The sequence below is a fragment of the Calonectris borealis genome, chromosome 18, assembly GCF_964195595.1.
Source record: "Calonectris borealis chromosome 18, bCalBor7.hap1.2, whole genome shotgun sequence".
NCBI lineage: Eukaryota > Metazoa > Chordata > Aves > Procellariiformes > Procellariidae > Calonectris > Calonectris borealis.
The window spans coordinates 10,255,284-10,277,799 of record NC_134329.1 but is presented as its reverse complement, the minus strand read 5'-3'; the positions used below and the strand labels follow the sequence as shown (position 1 = coordinate 10,277,799).

Here is a 22,516-nt window from a genome sequence, read left to right as displayed (position 1 = left end):
AGAGGAAAGTGACAGTAAACCAAACCAACCAAACAAAACAAAATACTAGGAGGAAGAAAGAAGAAGGATTTGGAAACGTTGGAGAGGGAAGGACAAGCTAGCAACAGTAGTAACAAGCAGAGCAGTAATCCCATTTATTGATGGAGCTTCAGAGGTCAACTTTTCTGGACCTCCTTGGGACCAAGCTAGGAGAAAAGTCCATAACGTGCTCTGCCACAGCCCTGCTTTCTGCATAGCTGGCAGATAGTGAGAACAAAAGAATCTCGACTGAGGACTGGCAACAGCTGCCAATGCTGTGCCAACCATGGACTGCACAGCAGAAAAGGGAAGAGAAATTCTACCTGGAAACCACTAGGTACCAGCCAATTTCCCCTCCAAACAGAAGAGAAAGTATGAGTTAGTCACTCAGCTTTAGCACTCCTGCCTCCCTAGGCGTGATATATAAGAATTGGAGAGATCTATTTTGGCAAAAAACTCATCTTCTAAACTCTAGAAAAGTGACTCTCCTCATTTCCTCGGGGGGTGGAACCAGCTTTGCCTTTCCACTGGCTGCCCTGCACAGAGGGTGCCCTCCAGAGCCTCACACCCTCAGCTCCGCACACTTCTTTGAGCCTGGCTTTGTTGGTGAGCAGATCTTGAAAGGCCTTTCTTATTTCTACTCCTCCCATCACTGTAATCTCTCCCCACGTGACTAGCAGCAATAGGATCATGATGACTGAAGCTTCCCGTCCTCTCTTAGTCTCTTTAGCCTCCAAGCTGCAAGCTACCCACTCCAAAACTCTTGGCAATAACTCTTCTCTAGTGAAGGGTGTCAGTCACTAACTTTCCAGTCCCAACACTTTCCTGTGCCCCAAGAATAAGCTCTCCCTCTGTCCTCCTCTAACTCTATCCAGGTATCTTCTCCACTTTTCACCTTAGCTGTATGGGGAAGACAGAGACATTGTCTCTCTTTCTGGGAATTACCACTACCTATTACAAATACTGTCTGACACCTTCTGAAGCTACCAGCACTGTCTTATTTGGCAAATATTTGGGCTGACATTTTCCAAGACAGGTTTCCAGAAGTTTTGAAAAGTTCAATCACAACAGTTCAACTGTTACACAAAGCAAGGTTCAGGAAAATTAAATCACTTGTCAAGTTAAATAAACAAACAACTTAAGCATTACTGGAACCTATTTCTCCTTTTTCTCTTTCCCTCTAGGCTTGCTTCAGAGCAACAAAGTTTGGCAAAAGCATTGGCTTTATGCCAGGACACGTGTCAGCAGCTCAGCACGAGATTCTGGAAGAGCCAGAAGAGGGGGTACGACCTAGCTTGCTCAACGCAAACATTTGTTAAGGCCACCTTACCACAAAAATGACGAGTCAGGGGATGCTGAGATCCACACTACAAATGCCCATGTTGATTATGTCCTCTCTGGGTCACAGACAAAACTAATGCTGGTACATCTCGTCACCCTCCTTGGATAGCAACAGATGTTTGTGCAATGGACACACAGCAAGTGGAATATGAATACATAAAAGGTGGCCGAAGTGGTACAGTTTGGAGGCAGACCAGCCAGCGTCTTTCAGTCTGCTTATATGATGCAGGTAGTATGGGGGATTGGAAAACATCCCAAACGACAAGGTGTAGAACACCACAAACCTTCTGGAAGTCAATTGCAGCCCTCACTTCTTGGAATACAGAACATGAGGTGCTGGGAGCTGGTCACCCTACACACTGAGGGAACAACATGAAGCATCTCCACAAGTAGTCCAGGAGGTATCTCTTCATTCTTTTTTAGAAAGAGACACTGCTTTTGCCACTCTGCACTTTCTCTACGGTGGCTGGGTAGACCAGGTAGAACCCTGATGCAGTATCCAACCAAAGGCTATAGCTGCTACAAGGAGATGGAAAAACTTAGTCAAACACTTGGCAAAAAAATACAAAGCCCAGAGCAAGCCCACAAAATAAGACAAAGCAAAATGCCCTCAATATCCAGATAGCAACAACCCAGTCTCCAAGAGGAAGGCTGGTCTCATGGATACGGCAGATGAACATCACACCAGAATGCTGCTATGTCTGTGTGATGCTAAGCAAATTACAATTACATTTTAAAAAAAAAAAAAAAATCATTGTTTGCAATGTTTTCCATTTTCTGGGTGCCTGACTGGAGTGTTGTTAAGACTTGGTTGCAAGTGAAATTAAAGGGATTTTACTTTAAATGTGAAGAAAACTGCATTAAAAGTCAGAATCTGGTTTTGCAGAACATTACGCATCTCACATTGAGCACCCAAAATGAGCAGATGCTTTTCCTATAATCTGTCTGCCTTGATTACCTGTGGTTAGTGAACATACCATCCTCTTATCTCAAAGGAACATTGCAAGGATAATTAAGACCTGTGTAGCATTCCAACTGTATTTGGAGTTAATGGTCATGCCAAAAGGAAATGAGTACTTTTGTACTCAGAGCAGAGCTTGCACAGTGTCCTGTAAATAAGGTGTACACATAGCTCTAGAGATAAAATATTGAATCCAGTGAGTATCATTCACTATATACTCCGAACAATGCAGCAGCCCCATAGAAAAAATCAGATATGATTGCATAATTGAAAGTTATCATAAAGATTCAAGACAAGGCTATAGGCACAAGGCAAGGCTGGATAACCATAATCATTTCTTAACTTCTCAGTGACTTCACAATCTTAATATTTTGTCGAAGTGGTGTATATAGTGCATGTGTTGTGTTGTGACATACAGTTAACTATTGATTTCTAGACTCTGGTCATAAAGATAACCTAAAATTTTCAGAAGTCATTGCAGGCACCTAAGAAAGAAGTAAAAGGGCAAGGAGACAACTATAAAAGCAAACACATGTAAACAAAAAATGTTTTCTGCTAATCAAGTGTAGCGAAAAAGAAAATAGAAAAGACATATGTCCTGGCATTTCTGGTCCAACACATTTTATGCGCTTGGCTCAGCAGTGTGTTTGACACTTAATTTTGTTACTGATGTCTTTTCCACTACAGCTGAAAACATAACTACAGTAAAAGCCACCTAACAACTCGTGATGACAGAAAGTTTAACTTGTTTGGGAAATACTGCAACCATATATAAATTAGTCTCTTCCTCCTTGTCATGGACTGTCCTTCATGAGTTGCATTATCATTTGTGGACTAATTACAGGCAGGATCAACTGAAGCGGTTGAGGTTCACAATTAGAAGTCTAATCTGTATCAAGACACCTCTTTCTTTTGGAAGCCATAAACCATATTTTTACAGTCAGAGAGAAGAAAGCAGCCATTTATGTTAAAAGTTATTTTTAAAAAGGCAGCCTTCTAGCATTATTAAGGTAACTTTGAAATTAACTACTGTTAAATGCTTATGAGGCAATATTCAAATAAATAAAGAACAAGATTAAATATTAGGCAGTGTCTCTTCCAGGCCTCCAGTCATAGGCACTATGATAACTGGTTCTCTGAAGATAACTCTCAGCCATGTGTAGTCACACAGCATTTTTCCTTCATCCTGAGAAACATAACCTGGAAATCTTAAGCCAATATTAAAACGTTCTTGGAGCTTTTGAATTTACTAATGATCATTTCTTCATTCAAAAGCCTCTTACATATCACAAGAATTCTCATCTTGAGAGATAAAAAAGCATCTCAGAATTAACAGACTGAAGCATAAGCAGCTGTCGTGGTTTAACCCCAGCCAGCAACTAAACCCCACGCAGCCACTCGCTCACCCCCGCTCTCTGGTAGGATGGGGGGAGAGAATCAGGAGGGCACAGGTAGGAAAACTCGTGGGTTGAGATAAAACCAGTTTAATAATTGAAATAAAATGAAGTAGAACAGTAATAATAATAATAACAACAGCAGTAAGAGAATATACAAAGCAGGCGATGCACAATGCAACTGCTCACCACCGGCCGACTGACGCCCAGCCCATCCCGAGCCGCAAGAGCCCCCCTTCCTGGACCACTCCTCCCAGTTTATATACTGAGCATGATGTCACATGGTATGGAATATCCCATTGGCCAGCTGAGTCAGCCACCCCAGCTATGCTCTCCCCTCAGCTTCCCGTGCACCTCGCAGAGCATGGGAAGCCAAAAAGTCCCTGGTGCAAGCACCCCTCAGCAACAACCAAAACATCAATGGGCCATCAAGTTCCTCTCATACCAAACCCAAAACACAGCAGCCCCCAATTACCAGAAAGTTAGTTAACTCTATCCCAGCTGAAACCAGGAGACCAGATAACTAGATTCCATACTTTATAGTCAAATAAAATTAAGCAAACATCAACAATATATGTACTTAATAATGCTTTAAGAGATCTTGACAATGCATTTTTATAAATGAAAAAGAAGAACAAGAACACTGTCTCAGGTAGGCTTCTTAATGTAACATTCATCCTAGAAAAAGTAACGAAGCATATGACATGGCACTAACCAATAAAGAGTAATAGAAGGATGTATATAATGAATGCTAAGTAGCAATGGTTTGTGGAACTTGTCAGACTCTTGAAATCGTTTTGATGCAAGATAAATAAAACTGTCTGATAAAGGTGATAGTGTTGATTTACATGTACATTGATATCTGTAAAATATCCATGTTCTTCTCCCATGACATCTTAATTAATAGGACAGAACAATATAAAGCCAACACATAAGTTAAACCACTTAAATGACAGATTTCAAAGTGTCATTTACAATGTGGGAATTCAAGGTTGTTTGGCTACACTTTCTTAGAAGTACAGTAGGAAGGAAGTGACAGTTGTCTTTGTGCTATTAAGCATTTTTATGAATGACTTGGGGAAACCAAAAGTTTGCAGATGACAAAGATATTCAAGGAAACAGCAGCTTGGGATTGAAGTGCTCTACAATCTTGGAAGCAAAAGGATAAAGAGAAACAAAGGTTGAAAGTCAAACAGATTAATTCAAGCTGAAACTAAGACATTTTTGATTGTGAAGACAGCAGAGTCAATAGTTATTTACCAAAGCAAGCAGCAGACTCTCTACTAAGACTATTGTAGAAACAAAAATAGAAATTCTCCTTAAGTTCCAAGCTATAGCTATGCTACTGAACCTGAAGTAAAAATAAAGCAAGATAGCCTGAAGGTCCACATCAAACCACAGGTCAGGCTAGGTGGTCCCTTCTGAACTTTGTATCTACTATAATTGATTATATAGATAGCTATTTTGTGAATAGTCAAATTCATTATAAGAAGTGGCCATCTCCCACCCAAAGTCACCATACTTCAGAGCTGGCAGTTTTAATTCCTCTTATTCCATTTTCACAGGGTGAAGGAAACATCTTATATTCTAGATGCTTTATCAAAGCCTTTAACCTACCTGAAAATAACTCTTATTTTCCTTGTGAAAGGCACAACCCACGGATGTGTGAACATCATAAGGTAGGATGTTTTGTTCCAGAGTCTCCTTTCCAAAATATCAGGTATTTCAAGACCCTCTCAACAGCAGTTAATCACCAATTCTCTTCACTAGAATTCACAACGGGTGAAAAACTGAGGCTTAAAAATCATACACACAACACTCATCCTTGAAGTTTAGGCTTAGCATTAGCTGGAAGCCTCAATTTAGCTTTAAATATACAATATCAATCAGACACTGCTATATGATGTCAGGTAATCTGTCCTACGGTGCTGGTAGTCCCTGTCTTCGCTCCCTGTTAAAGCAGTCTACCCCTTGCAAACCTACAAGGCTTTGCTGACTCCAAAAAGGCAGGAAAGGACTCACTGATTTTGTAGATTCCAGAGACCCTGAAGATAGGGTGTCTCGGCTGCCCCGACTCTTGGAACTGAGATGGGGTGAGGATGATGGTGAGTCATCAATATAGGGCATCATATCATGATGTCGCCTCTGTTCTTCAGCACGGTCTGCATCATATGCATAGCTAGGCGGCGTGCCACTGAATGAAGCATCTGTAAAACACAGGAGAAAAATCTGTCTGGTCAGAGTCAAGCTGGACAGGAGACAGGCTGGTCAACCAAGGCACTGCCTGCCTCCCAGCTATTATGATTACTTATCAGTAAACCCAGAGTCAGTGATAGTTAAATATAGACCAAGTGGAGGCGTAAATTTAATTAAACTCATGTTGTCACCAAACGTTCACTTCACTCATTCTACGTCCTAAAAGGTAAAATCCTTTCTAATATCTAACATTGGTGTTCATTTAATTACAGCTCCTTCCCTCAAGTTTTCCTTCAAAAGCATTAGCATAAAAATAAATTCTTTTGCAGGCTCCATAAAAGTTACGCAGTCTGGGTTTAGGAATGTAGTGGGTTAGGGTAACAGACCCTGTTTTTTCAGTAGAACAAGAACAGGTGATGCCCCTGCCAGTTTAGCAATCATAGATAATACATAGCTATGGGGAGAAACATAACTCTTTCCAGACCACTCAGGAACAAGAGGACTAGGAAAGAAAGGTCTTACATGTCAAGTGAACCGGCCTACTGCCAAAAATAAAATCCTAAGAGGCCTCTTCTGCTGGCTGCCCCTCCTCCTCAATTTTGAGACTAACTCCTCAAACAAATGAACAAACCGCCACCCTGCTCCCTCCTACCCTCCCCATCCACCCCCAAAAAAACCCAATCAAAAAACAAACAAAAAAGATGGTGGTATGAAGAGTCAAATTAACCATTATTGCATGAGAATCAATGAACTTCTGCAGGAAAGACGAGTAGTAAAATTGGTTCTGGTATCTTTAGTAGCTGCGTACAGAGACTGTTTCTGCAAAAATCTGTATTAAGGACACACGGAGCAGCTCCCTTCTACCATAGGTTAAAAGGTCTTTTACCACTCTGCACAAAGAAATGTACACAGAGGACCAAAATTTGCTTTCTGCACAGTGGCACCGCATCACACACATCTTGCCTGAGAGAAGCTGGAGACAACCTTACATACGAGTTACATGGGCCCGTGAAGCACTTTCACCTGTCAATGCCCAGAACTGTCCTGTGCGTAACAGTAATAGACATGCATGGGCCACTGAACACAAAATGGTAGAGTTCCTCCTCCTCTTTCAGTTACAAGTCACAAAATGCCACTCTTCTCCCAAAACTGAAACATAAGCACAGGGAGATAAGCTAGATCCGCTTTTACAGTAGCAGGCGAGCCTTATGAAAGACAAAGCCACAAAAAAAGGAATAACTTTTTTGTCTTATAAGTTTAAAATTATGCATTACATTCACACTTGAACACAAGTAGAACCAATTTTTACTTGTCTTCACAAATATCCAGGTTCTGTGAAAATAATAAGCAGCAGCTGCCAAGCATACTAATAATCCTGTTATACATCACTAAGGCAGGGTGGAGGAGTAACATTTTAAAGCCCACTTTCCTCCCTCAGTTAAAGCATGTAAACTCAGTTAAAGCATGACTCATTCCAGTAAAGGATGTGAACTTTGCGTGGAACAGAATAAAACTTGATCCATGTGGCTTATTCAGGAGGGAGAGCTGGTCTGCGGAATTTATGCAAACAATATACTGAAAATCCAACAATAAACTCACTGTAGAAGTGAGCCTCTGTCTTGGTTTGTACCAAATATCACCCAGCTAAATAACAGCTATATATGAGGCCTTTAGGCTGCTGGAGGACCATGGCAATATTATTTTAACAAGTTCAGTGAGTTTTATGTCACCCACCGGCTTGCAGTATTACCTTGTGCTCAAGCTCTCCGAGTTCCTCAAAAGACTCATTAGATTGTGCAAGACCACAGAAATGGAAAAAAAAAAAAAAAGAAAGAAAGAAAAAAAAAAAAAGTTGGTACATGTTCTCTGGAAGGGACTTTTGTCTAGATGTTAGAGGTTTCCAGAGCTCTCCAACCATTTATAAGACACCCTATTAAGTTGATTTGGTAAACGGAGGCTTGAAAGGGAGTTGCTGAAATAAGGATGCTCAGTCACAAACAAAAGAGATATTTAGAGACCCTAAATGTCTACAACACCTGCACGCCAAACAAATCTCATGCTGGAATTTTCAAAAGCTCTTTGGCTAAAAGAATGTGGAAGAGAAGGCAGCATGGCCCCCACCTTGCACTACCCAAACAGGCAAGGAAACACCAAAAAGAAAAAGTAAAAATACCTCCTCATACACAAGATGGATAGTATTCTGTTTGGCTGGAAGTTTAAGGGACTGTTTTGACTCCAGAAACCAGAATTATAAATAGGAGGGAGGATGGGTGTCTCCTTGCATCTCTGCACTATTTATGCCATATAAAAAAAAAACCACACCACCAAAGAACACAAAAAAACCCACCTAACATCATATAACTTTAGGAGGAGTGCAGATATCTGTTTTCCATTCAACTGTCCCTTGTGCAACTTTCTAACCCAAGAAGCCTGCAAGATACTACTGACAATTTAACACTGGCATTATCCAAGGAGGAACTGGGCGCTTATGTAGACTTCATGCCTTTGATGAAACAAGAGTTCTTTTTCCTTCTTTCCTTCCTTTCCTAGAAGTTTCTTCAAACTACTCTTATCCAAACCAATTTCTCCTGCACACATGTAGTAACAAGACCATGTTGCTGTGCAGAAATTAAGGCAGGAATATTTCTTTCACTCCCAATGCTCACTTTCAAAATTTATAGTTTGCTCCACTTCTGTTAATGGGGGAGTGAATGCAGACTAAAATATATTAGCAGAAAGGCTTGCAGTGAAATCACAGTATTTTCACTTTCCTCACTTTCTCCTGCTAAAAAGCAGGCTTCACACATTTATCTTCCACAACATGTTCTGTCTCCTACTGCACACAGAAACCTTTATCTGAAACTGAAGGAAAGGGCAGGTGGAGGACTTGGGCTCAGAAGAGGAGATTTATTCATAGCTTTGCAATAAGATTCGGCCTACCTTTGAATCACTTTGTCTCCCTATCCATAAAAACAAAACAACCACATCTCAACAAGGAATGAATCTATCAGTGTCACAGACTGCCATGAGATCTGTGCATAGAAAGCTCCACACAGAATTTAAAGCTTTATTTCTGTATCCTCCAGGGATCCTTCACAAATTAAAAAGCTTAGAAGTAATTATAATCCCTCTTCTTTCTATTATTGCTGCACACAGCACTGAAATCCACCTATGGAGATTTTAATTATCTCCAAGGTAGAAGGACCTTCTTGCTTTTATTCTACCTTTTTTCCAACAGAAGTAAAGTTTAGCCAGATACACTACGCAAGTCTTAACACTAATAACAGAGGTAGACTTGTATCGCTGTGGTTAGAGGGAAACTCTTCCCTGTTGCTAGGGTAACTAGGTTATTCAGATCTCCTAAACCCAGCACAATGCTGCAAAAAAGACCTACCTGGGAGCAAAAAAGACTAGAGCAAAGAGATTAGAGCCAGGAGCTCACCTGCTCAGACACTTCCAGCAGCTCTGGGTGCTGCTGTTGGAGATGGCAAGTGGAGACAGCAGCTGGGCCCAAGCAAGAGCACTTGGTTTCTTAGACAGTGTCTCAGGTGGGGTGAGCATTAAGAGGGTTCTTATTTTCCTTCTAGGGCCAGCCAGTAAGTCATCAGTAACCATCAAAGCCAGAGAAAGATGAAACACAGGAATAACAGACAATTGCTGACAAGGGACAACTAAGGAAAAAGGGTAGGCATACAAGGATGACGGGCTCAAACATGTTGTATTGAGAGAACACCAGAGAGAGACACTGAGAACACTACCCCACGTGTGTCATGCTTCTCTCACCTCACCAGCAGGCTGCTTTCTCCTCCTCTTTGAGTAACCTGTAAGAGATCCCATCCCATGGAGAAGAGCAGCAGCTGTGACTTGCAGAAACAAGCCCTCTCAGCACCTAAGAGTAGCTATTTCTACCACTGGCCCTCTGACTTTCTCTTACAGTACCCCTCTCCTGCACTAGCACAATCTTTATGTGCGATGAGCTACCTGGGGCTACAAAGGCTCATCATCAATTCACACATTCTGCTAAAAACCTCAAGCATTTACTTCCACCTTTGGTTCTGACAGCAATGGCCTCCCTGGCCTTGCTTTGCTCCAGCTTTTATGAGTCTGTTCCACCATCCCCTTCCTCACTTACTGCTTTCCATTCTCTCACCTCCTTTCTCTGTCCCCTTTTCATTTTCTTTTGTTTTTTTTTCAAACTTAATATTCCTTTTCTTTATTTTCCTGTTCCTCTCCTCTTTTAAACTGCTCCTCTCCCTCACTGCCTCAAATTTCACCTGGCTAGGGGGTAAGGAAGAATGTAACAAATTTACTGCTAGTCACAAATTCACTGGCAATCAGAGAGAGCACAGCAACACTGCTCCCTTCTCCTGTTGCCTACACCCTTCCTGCTGGGTGCCACGTTCATTCTTTGGGAATATGAAATCAAGTCATAGATCTAACTTGAAAGCAGGAAGGGAAAAAGAAATTAACTTCTAAGTAAAAAGAAAGATTAGCTCTGTCTAATCCAGGGCCACACAATGGTTCAAATGCATGTGTCATACTTTTGCAGCATCACAACATCCATAGCTGCTTGAGAGGCTTAACAGCAGCATACAGAGAAGCTTCCAAGCTAGCTGTGCTCCAGCTAATCCTGCTAAAAGAGCGGTGAAGCCACAGCAGCTCAGACCTGCCTGCCTAAGTAAATACCTAGAATCCTGGAGGGGGAGGGGGAGTTGCACCTCCTGCCAAAGCCCCACATCACTGTGGCTTCATTGTAAACGGTACCAAGGCTAGCACAAGTTTGTAATGTCTATACTCACTCAAAAAACATTCCCGCAGCTGCAGAGCAGGAGAGGGCTAAGGCAGTTTGCATCCTCTGACTGTGTGTTTCTATGCCAGGGAATGTGAGGCCACAGTTTGACAATGCATTGTCTTGGCAGCAATAGAGGTTTAAGGTTTCCCCCACCAAGCCATAAACCACTGCATGGCCCTTTTCCCTCTTATCCCCTTAGTTCTGCAACCCCACAGATGTCTATGGTCCAGATAAAGAAATCAGCCAGCTCAAAGAAAAATATCTTTGACACTTCCCTTCTAAGCTGGATCAGCTCTCTGATTTAGTTCATGGCATAGAAATCCAAACTGAAAGGATACATGCATGGTAGTTCAGGGGTGGCTATACTTAAAAGCTTGTACTGCAACTGAAGACATCATATTAGCAAAACACTGCTTGAGTTTCCTTTAGGCTGAAGCTTAGTCAATTCCTGGGATTTACACATGGCTGGTTTGGGGATAAGTTACCAGAATGCAACACTTTTTTTTTTTCTAACCTTTAACCTTACTAATATGCCTTACCGACCTTAGCTCCAGCTTTTACATACTCCTGTTTGCTTGGTGATAAACAATACAGAATCAGGTAGTTTTATTTCTTAGTGCTGGCCAGGCGACTTGGAGAAGGATCAGGGATTCGGGCCCAGTGCTGAGCACATGTAGAAGTACATCAGTGTGGATCAGCTGTGAATGCAGTTGCCTAGGGAATACAGCAGCACTTTCTAAAAAATAGAAGAGTTAAACTATGGAAAACTAAGCATCTTGCTTATTTCCTTGACACCTTCTGAATCACCATCTCCAAAACCAGGAAACGCACTCAATACTTTCTACACTTCTGCACAAAATTGAGATCCACAAACAATAATTATGCTGTCTACTTATATCAGGAGCCCATCTCAGAATGAAGATCAAGTATCAAAAGGAAAAAAAAAGATACGCTTGCCATGTCAAATCTCCATGGCTTTATTCTTCTCAGATTGATGAAGAAAAGGCTCTGCTAGGATGCTAAACAGATTGAAAACAAACTCTCTCCTTCATGCTCTGTATCTCTTCTCTATGTAAAGACAGTACATCTACATGTAAAGATGTTTAGTGAAACCTGAAGGCCCCACTCAAATACAAAACCAATTAATTTAGCAACAAAAAATCCCATTAGTTTGCAAATTCATTCTTTAGTATTAGACGAGTATGAAACCAGAAAGGCAAAAAGTAACAAAAGCTAGCTCCAAGCTTGCCTATGGCCTCAAACTGTATTTCTCCATTAAGTACGTGAAGAGAATCCAACTATCAGTGCTAACTGATAGACTCCTACAAGGCACCCCATCATTTACCACAGAAGAAAAATGTCCATAGAGGATGATCTTGCTTACCACTGCTGAACAAGCTGTTTGGAAACCTGGGTTGCAGAAGTAGAATTGCAGTGAAATACATAACACAGCCCACCCACAGGAAACACCCATCAGCACACAAAACCAAGGCAGAGTTAAATAAGCAGTTTCATACAATGCAGCCAAGCTGTAGTTTCCCTTCTGCAGGCAGGCATGAAATGGGCTCCGAAAGCTTGCTGTATGAAACAGCTTGCAATGAAACACTCTTTAGGGAATAGGACGAAAGGGGAACAGTACCCCAGGAAGCTAAATACATAGCTGGACACTGGAATGACAACTACAGCTTATACAGCAACCAAAAAAGGAGTTCTGTGAATCCAAAACTTCAGCAGATTTTCCTGAAATCACCATATCCAGTTCAGGTTTGTATGCTCTCCTCTCCCATTGTAATAGGTCATCTTTCTGCAGCATGTTTAGCGGCTGCAGAAACAAGTATCTGTCACATGTAAATCTTACCCAATGTTTCATTTTCTTGTAAGGGTAAGGGTTTATTTGTGTGTGTGCATGTGAGTGCACAAGTATGCGTGCATGTAGAGATTGAGAAATGCATCTTAGTTTTGAGATGGAAGAAGGAGAAAGCAATGTACCTTGCATATGGAAGCAGCAAGACAGCTGGTGGTTCTCTCCACCCTCCCTCCCCGAGGGGATCTGAGGCCATAGACGTCAACCAGCCTCCAAGAAACTTGACTCTACCACAGATGAGCTTTATCCTTGTAGCAGACAGCACCCTTAAGTCTTTAGGAGATGAATTAACTACAGTCCACTTCTAACCTTTTAGGAGTGTCAAACACAGATCATTAAACATCTAAAAACAAAGATCAGAGTTCTTTAATCTGCCCATATATTCCATGAAGAGTTCACACAGAGACTAGAAGACAGGTCTGATCTGTTTGTAGCAGTCTGTTATGGAGACATGCTGTTGCATTTTGCTCTGATTGGCATTTTCCTGGGGACAGACTTAACATTCACACAGATCTAATACCCATGCAGAGTGAAGTTCCAAGATCCAGCCATGATGTTGAAAGCTGGGACTGCTGAGACCATTCTCCACCTCAGGGAAGCCTAAGGCATCTTCACACAGGACAGAAAGAACTGCTCACTAAGGCTACTGAGAGAGTCATTATCGTGAGAGAAAAATTCTGGAAGCTAACCTGATCATCCAGGGGAGTCCATCTTTTACCAGAAAGACTGCACTGTAGCATGCAAATTCCAGAGATTTCCCTTCTGCCAGCCAGCACAACTTCCCCCACTGCTCATCCTCAGTTGTCTTCAGACAACTCTGGCTTAGCAACCATGGAGCGTTACATGCTAAGGAGTGTAGACCAAGCTGTCATCCACACATTACATTCAGCCAGGCTTTGACACAGTGCATGCCACAGAGGTCGGCAAGGGAAAAGTAGCACAGGTGTAAATTCCCATCTCTCTAAGACATCTAACACTTGGATCAGTTTCAATCAAACTGAAATACTGGGAGGGAAGCACAACCATTGCACACTGCAAACTAGACAGAGGAGTCCAACTGATGGTAACAGTTGTGATTAGGAGGAAAACAGGTTACACGTTTAGAATATGTGGCCTTTCAAATACAAGGTGTCTCCACAGCAATTTTAGGATATACTACAAGCACGCTCTATGTAACTAACATTAGGAAAGAAAGTTACCCATAGTTACTGCAGAAGGTAAGACTTGAACATTTCTCTATGATGGCTGACAATGCCTATGTCCTACTAGCTGCTACGTGGCCTCCAAGGCACTTAAAAGGTTTAATCGCCATCACTTAGACCCCTAAACATCAGTGAGTAAACACACACATATATGAATGAGGTATGATCCCATCATGACTGGCTGCAAATATGCTGCCAACAGGTAAAGACAGAGAAATTCTGCTCCATTCAAGGAAGAGTGTGAGAATACTTAACTCACAGGGCAGGCCAGGGCCCAAAACAGTGAAACTCCTGTTGCCTTTTTTCTTTTTTTTACTGTTTCTCCTAAACGTTTACCACTAAGTCATATGGCACAATGTAACACCCCATAACATGGATGAATACCTGTCCTGGTTTCGGCTGGGATAGAGTTAAATTTCTTCCTAGTGCTGTGTTTTGGATTTAGTATGAGAGGAATGTTGATAACACACTGATGGTTTTAGTTGTTGCTAAGTAGTCTTCTAGTCAAGGACTTTCCAGCTTCCCATGCTCTGCCAGGTGCACAAGAAGCTGAGAGGGAGCATAGCCAGGACAGCTAACCCAACTGGCCAATGGGGTATTCCATACCATATGATGTCATGCTCAGTATATAAATAAGAGGTGTGGTCCAGGAAGTAGTGATTGCTGTTTGGGCGTTGCTTGGTGGGTGGTGAGCAATTGCACTGTGCATCACTCATTTTGTATATTCTATCATTATTGTTATTATTATTATCATTTTCCCTTCCTTTTCTGTTCTATTAAACTGTCTTTATCTCAATCCATGAATTTTACTTTTTTTTCTTCCGATTCTCTCCCCCATCCCACTGCGGGGGTGGGGGGGAAGGGAGTGAGCGAGCGGCTGTATTGTGTTTGGCTGCCTGCCGGGTTAAACCACAACAATGCTCCTCAGACTCCTGCCCTGGAGAGAACAGAAAGTGAATCTGTTCCCACCCAGGGTCTATGTCTTTAGATTTCTCTCCTGTTCTATGTTTTCCCAGGCAGGCTGGAAAGGTTTCCATGTTCAGTTCATGTTGGCAGTCAGGCCACTGGATGTTCTTGGCAAAGTAAATCCCAGAGCAAACTGGAACGCCTTTCCAGTTTTCCTTTCCATTCCTTACTCAGGAGTGTGCACCAAGTTTAGCTGTTCTCATTCACTGCAAGTCTAACAGGCAGAAAGTACATTTTAGGCCTGGTCGTTCAGAATTAAAGACTTTTTTCAGTATAAAAATACATGGACAGGCAGATACATCCATAAGTACATGTGGCTTTGCACCAAAGGCTCCAGGAAGTTTAGCACTGACTAAATCAGAGGTGCAAGCTGACTGAAATAGAGAAAAGGTTTCCATGAAAAATAAGGTTAAAAAAACCAAAACAAAACCAATAAGTAAACCACACACAGCTGTAAGGAGAAGAACCTAGGAGTCAGATTATTTCCCAACAAAAGCAGGGGCTGCATTAGGAGAGCTAAAGTTTTAGGATTCAAGCAGTTTCCACTCTCTTTGTAGGTTCCTGTCCATGTCTCCCCCACTGTCCTGTAACAGACATGTTTGCACAGAGCACAGCAAACCACAGGAGGAGCTGGCTAAGCTAAAAATAACTTGCAAGGGTGTTGTTTTATAAGCCAGAGCAGCTCCCTGTTCCATTTCACTGATCATCTCCACACAATGCATCAGCATAAGCAAGCACAGAGGTAGGATGGGACCTGAACATGACTGTTCAGGTCAGCACTACTGCTGCGCTTGAACTACAGCCTTGGTTTTATTTCTAAAAAGAAATCTAGTAACAAAGCCTAAAAGGAAACTGCATGTACTACCTACATGGGGGGCTGCTTCTCTCATACCTAGTGTGGCTCTATCATTTGTCAGGTGAATGGATGAAAATTCCAACCATGATCAGCATACTATTTACTATTTTGTTCTTCACAGTTGCCTCAGAGTTTTGCAGCCACTTCAAACAACATTTGGCAACAGGAATCTTCAGAGAAGTGCAAGAGATTATAAAATTAATAGAAACAAAATGGACCAATTGCCACAGCACGATCTGTTAACAAAAAAACCCACGATGTATACATTCCGTTTCCTGTATTTAACTAGAGCAGACCAAAAGTCCTGTCATGCAGAGAGGAAAGCGCCTGTTAAAACAAGAGTTTAACAGAACTGACAGGTTTGTGAGAAGTGAAGGAAGGACCAGCCCTAGATAGCAGGGGGTATTAAAGTCTATTAAAAACAAAACAAAACAAAAACCCAAAAAACTCCAGTAAACATGAAAAGAATACTGTTCTGTTTCTAGATCTTCAACCTCTTTCAGGATGAGTTGCTTTGGCTTTTTTTTTCCATATTGTTTTGTTTTCTCACTAGTGCAGCTAGGACACTAAGAAGCCAATAAAGCTAGCCACCATTTTCCTGTTTACACTGTAAATCTAGCCATTGACATCTTACTTGTTACACTGTAAAAAATAAGCTATTGATTTACCATCTTGGCCTAGAACAAGCAACCCAAGCTAAATGCCTTGCTAGGCAGATGGCTCTGCCTACACCACTAACAACCTTTCCTGAACACAGCTGCTGCCCAAGCTCAGTGTCTTCCTGTCATCTGGCTGGAGAAGAAAAAACAACAGTTTTGTGTCATTCATAACCACGGCAAGGTAGTTACAGAAACTTTTTTTTTTTAATTAGACGCTTAAGGTAGAACACAGCTCCCTACCAGCATTAATAAACACCATCTACTCCCCATCTCTTTTCCCTTGAAACTACTAGACAAGATGAAGGTAATTAGGATCACATGTCAAAGTTTGCTCTGGCCTACTAAGTTCTCACCTGACATACCATACCACCTTTCCTCCCAAACTGTGTACTTCTTTTGCGGAATCTGCTTTTAGAACTGGAAGTCCTCCTCTAATTATTATGATTGTGAAGAATAAATTCATAAAAACATGATTCAAGAACAAGCAGCACAGTGGTGCCGGTCAGAGTTCTCAGAGAAGCTGAAGAGCAGATGAGAGGAAAGATCTCTCAGTCTGAGCTTATGGTGTACTCTAGACACCAAGAATGCTGTTTTACACTTCAGCATCATTGACTGTTCAGATTTTATTAAAATATGGGATAAGAGGGAGCTTATTTTGGTAACGCAGATGTGTTACACCACCATTTCATTAAGCCCTGCCATCCCACAGCATGAATGAGCCAACAATGAAGCCATGCCAAGGGGAAGCACTAGAATGCAATGAATTTCATCCAAAGGAAAACAGGACCACACCAGTCCCAACCGAGATACAACAACGTATGTAGATGATGGTATTCCCCAACAGCTTTCTTCTGTACCCAAACCTGTATATACAAAGCAGAGCTCCTGCTCAGACAGTAGCTCTCAAAACAAACAATTAGAGGTCCTCATGCCCAGAAAATCACAAAGTAGTTTCATACAGTAACTTTGCACCAAGGCCAAGAACTGAGCTCTTTTGGCTCCCTTATACTTCAAGGAGAGCTGTGGCTATGCAGAGGCATACAGACACAGACAGGATCAGAGCCCAGCTGCCTGTGCAGGCATCTGTGACTGCCACACACCGACTTCTTCAAGGGCACTCAGAAGCTGTAATTCAGATCAGCCAGTGCAGAAGAGGGCAAAGCACGAGAAGGATTTACTTGTGAAAACAGCTCTCTCTGCTACAGGCCCTAGAGAAGCCTTTGCACTATTGCTGTTCTGCAGATGATGTAGCTAAGGACTGTCAACAGTGAGGACTCATTCCCAGGCAAGTCACAAAATAAGCAGATTTTCGGGGAGGGGGCTGTCCCCACAAGACCTTCGCTTTCCCTAGTGGTGACGGAAGCTTGTTAGGGAAACACTCTGGACACAAAGTGCAAGAAACACAAATTATATACACCAAGTGTGTATACATACACACATACATATATACACACACACACACCCCCCACAGTAGATGATTGATCCATTGTCCCAACTACCTGAGAACAGGATTTGGCTGTGCCAAAATACAGGCTGAACCCAAGGAATCCACACCAGACTCCTACTGAGCCGTCTGCACAGCAGGGTAAGATTTTAAAAGATTAACCAGTACAGCATGGACACTCGCATACAGAGCAGACACAGCCAATGATGGTGCTTGCTGCTGTTAACACTTTCATTTCCAAATTCCATTGCTTAATAAAAACAGGTCAAGAAAGAGCCTGAGCAGCTTGTCCAGAGCATAACACAAGCCAGAAGCAGACCTAGAGAATTAGTTTACCCCAGAGGAGCTAGTTCAAAGAAAGAAAACTTTAAAAACAATATAGCAGCAAAAGAAACACTTTCTCCACGTAGTTTTAGAGTTACTTTCTCCTTTTATTTCCAGTGGCATCCCCCTCCCAAAAGAGCCAGACAACTACTCCCCAAGATGAAGCACTGAAATTCCAGAAGGAGTGATAATCACAGTGCTCTGACACTAGCACTTAAGGCCTGCTTCTGATTTCAAGCCTGAAAAAAATAAATAAATTATTTAGCAGAATTACGACCTACTTAGCAGATAATAGCCCGGGATCGCCTCCCTCCCCCCTTTGCAAGCAACATTTTGCTAGAGAACAAAGCACTAAAAAGGAAGCTAAGTGGGAGTAGCTGGAACAGGGGCTGTCTTGCACGAGCTATCAACCCCCAACAGAACAGCCCCGGGCAGTTCCCAGCAGGCAGGTGGTGATCGGAACCGCCCCCCTTTGTGTCAGGGACCACTGAGCTGCTCATCCCTTTGCTCACTGCAGCACTCAAACAAGGGGCTTAAAAGCATCTTGTGCTCAGCCAAAGCAATGAGCAGGCCTGAATGCCTGTGACTGGCACCTGAATAGTGGCCGTGAAACCCTGGATATTAGATGCTCTGCATAAACTGACATCGAAATTATATTTTGACAGGAAAAAGAATTTACAAATACAAGAACCACTAAGAGAAGCTCTAAGGTGGCCCACCTACAGCTACGAAGAGAAAAACCTCAAATTTTTGAGACAAAATACAAAATCTTCAAGCCACAGACACAGAGCTTCCAAATGCCCTTTGTGTGGGGCAAGAGATAACAGAACTTTGTGCCCAAATGCATTACAAGTACACATATGGTCTCAGCATCTTGACTAGACACCTTAGAAAGAATAGAGACCTAAATGATTCTTTGCCCTCATTCAATTAAACTTAACAGAGGTGGGGAAATACAAATTCACATCAATTTGTATTGCACTGAAAGCTGGTTTCACCCCACCTACCCCCAAACAACTGATTTAGGAATGGTGTCAACCTAAACCCCTTACATAGTCCAGAGGCATGTCCGGAAGCAGACAAAAGTCTTAGATGGCATAAACTGCTTACTGGAAGGGGATCAGTTGCTTGACGACAGAAGAAATCCTCACAGTTATGCTCCCACCGTCAGAGGGAGAAGATCCAGGCCATGGTTTCTGACTTGACCGGACCATTTTGGAAGACAAAAAGATTAGCCAGGTACAGATATTACTCTGAACTAAGTTGTACGTACATCTAATTTTTGTGCCAGTAACAGAGCACACACCCAGAAGGATGGCTGCGCTCCTCCACGCAGTACAGCTGTGGCCTGCTGGCTGCTCTAAAACTTAGCTTCCTCATATCTTCATTCCTTTTATAGGAAATGTATTTATTTATTTTAATCTCGTCTTTCATATCACGTTTGTAGGCAGTCAAATATTTTGAGTGAAAACTTCAGAGAAAAACCCAACCCTCTTTAAAAGCAATAAATGTACAACCTGAAGCAAGTAAAACACAACGGGGGAAAAATAAAGGAACACTTGTACATCAGCACTATATTTAGATACTACTTTACTAGGACTTTTACAGAAACTTGGAAGACGTGTTGTGTTGATGCTTAGTCCAACCCTAAAAAGCTTCAAGCAACTTGACACAGCCCCGAAATAGAAGTTCTGACGTTTTAGACTGCAAGCTGCACAGAGCAGATACTGTTCAACAGCACAGTAGCTGTTTTCTACAAAACCTCTGCATGCCGCTACGTTGCCTGGATTGATGCTTCACTTTCATTTCCAGCCGCATTTTTAAACAACAACTACACTGTCTGACAGACTCACGCACTTTGATAGGTTTGAGATAACTGAAGAATTAGTGGGACAAGACAAGATTCCTATCAATATTACTACAGCAGAAAGACAGAAATACTACTTGTAAGTCGCTATGTGGGACTAGCTAGCCAATGTGCCGAGCAGGATATCCAGTCGCATAAAATAGAAAGCTGGTTCCTGCCCCAAGGGTTGGATTTGGCCAAAATGGAAGACAGACCAAAAAAAAACCCTTAACCTGGGATTTGTTTTACTTCTTCAGAATGGTGCGTGCCACAGTACAGATTTAATATAGTTCATAAAATACACTCACCCAGTGCTGTGGGCATATATTTTATTACAAAAGCTGTATGTGGCAATGGAAATCCTGTTTAGAACATCACTTCCACAAAACAACCACCATCACCTTCAAGAGGCTTCTTTTCTGTCCCAAATCCTCATTTCTTCTCCTAAGAACAAAAACATTAAAAATAGAAAAGAAGGAAGGTATCTTGGGAAGGTGAATTAAAAGGGCAGTAGTGGTACAGGACATGGGGTTGAATTTTTGGGACCACACTGGTACCTCATAAGCCCAAGTAATTAATGAAAATAAGATTCAGACCCAAACTATTTGAGCAAATTTTAGCCTAGATCCTTGGCCAAGAAGCTTTCAATCAAAAAAGTGTAGACTATAAAAACAGCAGGTGTTAAAGATTCCACATCAAGTTGCAAGAGAATGACATCAAGCAGTAATGGAAGAAAAACAGTTCACACACAAGAGATGACAAATATCCTCAGGCACTTTCTTCCTCTTAATAATCACAACCGTTTAAGTTGTTAGTTTCACATCAGCAACACGGGGCTTGTGGACCGCAAGTGGCTAGACGCAGAAAGAGCTACAGGAAGTGAAACATGCCTCTTCTATCCTAAAATAAAAATGGGCTGGAGCTCAGTACCAACTGATCATTTTATAAAGGGCAAGCTGTCTTTTAACAGCAGCCTGGAAGAGATGAAAAATGATGGAATAGCCTCATTTTTGTTTATGGGTTTGTTTTTAACAGATGGGAATGAGAGGAGAAGAGAAACTAAACAAGCATAATTCATTCTTTTGCATATTACTCCTGAATGTAACAGCCAAGAAAAAATGTGAAGTTTCATAAGCACCTGCACTGATGATCCATGTGTAATAATGAATCTTAACACAAAGCTTTCATGAAGCTGAAGGCTTCAGTGAATTCAGTGAGCAAGGTGAGAACTTCCTAGGTGAAGCCAGTGTGCCCTTGTGTCCACCAACTACCTCTCACAGATTAAGTAGTCAATCCTCAGTTTTATGTCAGGCAGATGGGGTCCCTTGCCTTTGATTAGTATGACCCTCTCCAAAAGGAGCATGAGGATCCGCACTCTGTCCAACTCTACTGCAAGATTAGGTAAAGTTTCTCCTCTGCCTATGATAAGCATCTGATGTTGACAAATGGGAGGGGAATAAGAAGAGAAAAAAAGCAGAGCTGACCCTTGTCAAAGGATAGCAGTATGATGGCCTGGACATTACATAAACTGAATGATAACCAAAGGACTTGGTTGCTCAACCTTAGTCACTATCCCTATTCTCTACAAGTCACTACAGGACCTTACAACTGCCAGGTCCCTCTTCCAAAGCCTGGAGATTTAATCATAAACTGAACCTAAAGTTAACTTGAAGTCATGCACACCAGTTGTTCTGCCTCAAAAAGGCACAAAGGGTCACAGAGGCAAAGGCAGCAAGAGTCTCAGGACCTGAAGTGCTCACACAAGGGACTATTTTAATAGAGTACCACAAAGTATTCCTGCTGATGATGTGTCTTGGTTATGAGGATTTGAGCCTAACATGTTAACCTTCGTTCCATGGCTGCCTCCCTCCCACAGGGGAGGATGAGCACTGACTGATAGGTCCTTAGTAAAGAGCAGCCACTATTCCTTTTCTGTAACTGCTTCTTGGAAACCAAGTTCCCCATGGGACCTGGCAAAAAGCCAAGGGTGAAACGCAAAATTTAGTAACAGCAGGATCTGCAGCACAGCGGTCTCGCAGTGCACAGACTTTTCTAAAGGGATTACTGGCCAACCCCTACTCTCAGAGGGGGCTCTTTACATGAGGCTGGCACTTGTCCCAGCAGAAGGTGTTGAGGGACGACACAGACGCTAGATAACAGAGGCATAACAACCCAGCATGCACTCACTATGGATGAACCCCCTTCAATGATCAGGGGAAAGCAGTTACTGCCACAGGGGGTCTTGTCAGATGACAGTATTAACTCTAGAGCTATTAGCAGTGCACCAAACGGTGCTTAACCTCAGAGCACCCCTTAAACACAGGAGCTTAGGACCTCCTCCTCCACTCTAGGGCAGGCAAATGGCACAAGTGGAACCAGTGCTTACCAGAGACCATCACATGTCTTGGCATCCCATGCACTAGTCTTACAAGGACATTATTGATGGATGCTATTTCTCACCAGGTGCACGTAAAAAACCAGCAGATACTACTGGCACATGGGAGCACAGGCCATCATGCTGTGCCTTATACTGGGGAATGTGGAGAGATGTGCACTAGCAGGCATTAAGAAAGCTTGTGCATTCAATAAACAGGTGTTTAAAACCAACCTCTCAGCAAAAACTTGGAATGACCATATTGCAAAATAAGCTTCC

General features: G+C 42.2%; 1 protein-coding gene across 1 annotated transcript in view; it reads right to left on the bottom strand.

The window, feature by feature from the left end:
• BCR (BCR activator of RhoGEF and GTPase) overlaps positions 1-22,516 on the bottom strand; it is a 109,984-nt gene that overhangs the window by 44,131 nt on the left and 43,337 nt on the right. Inside the window, exon 2 of the mRNA XM_075167860.1 lies at positions 5,737-5,921. Within this exon, the coding sequence (XP_075023961.1) occupies positions 5,737-5,921 (185 nt within the window). The remainder of the gene's footprint in view (positions 1-5,736; positions 5,922-22,516) is intronic.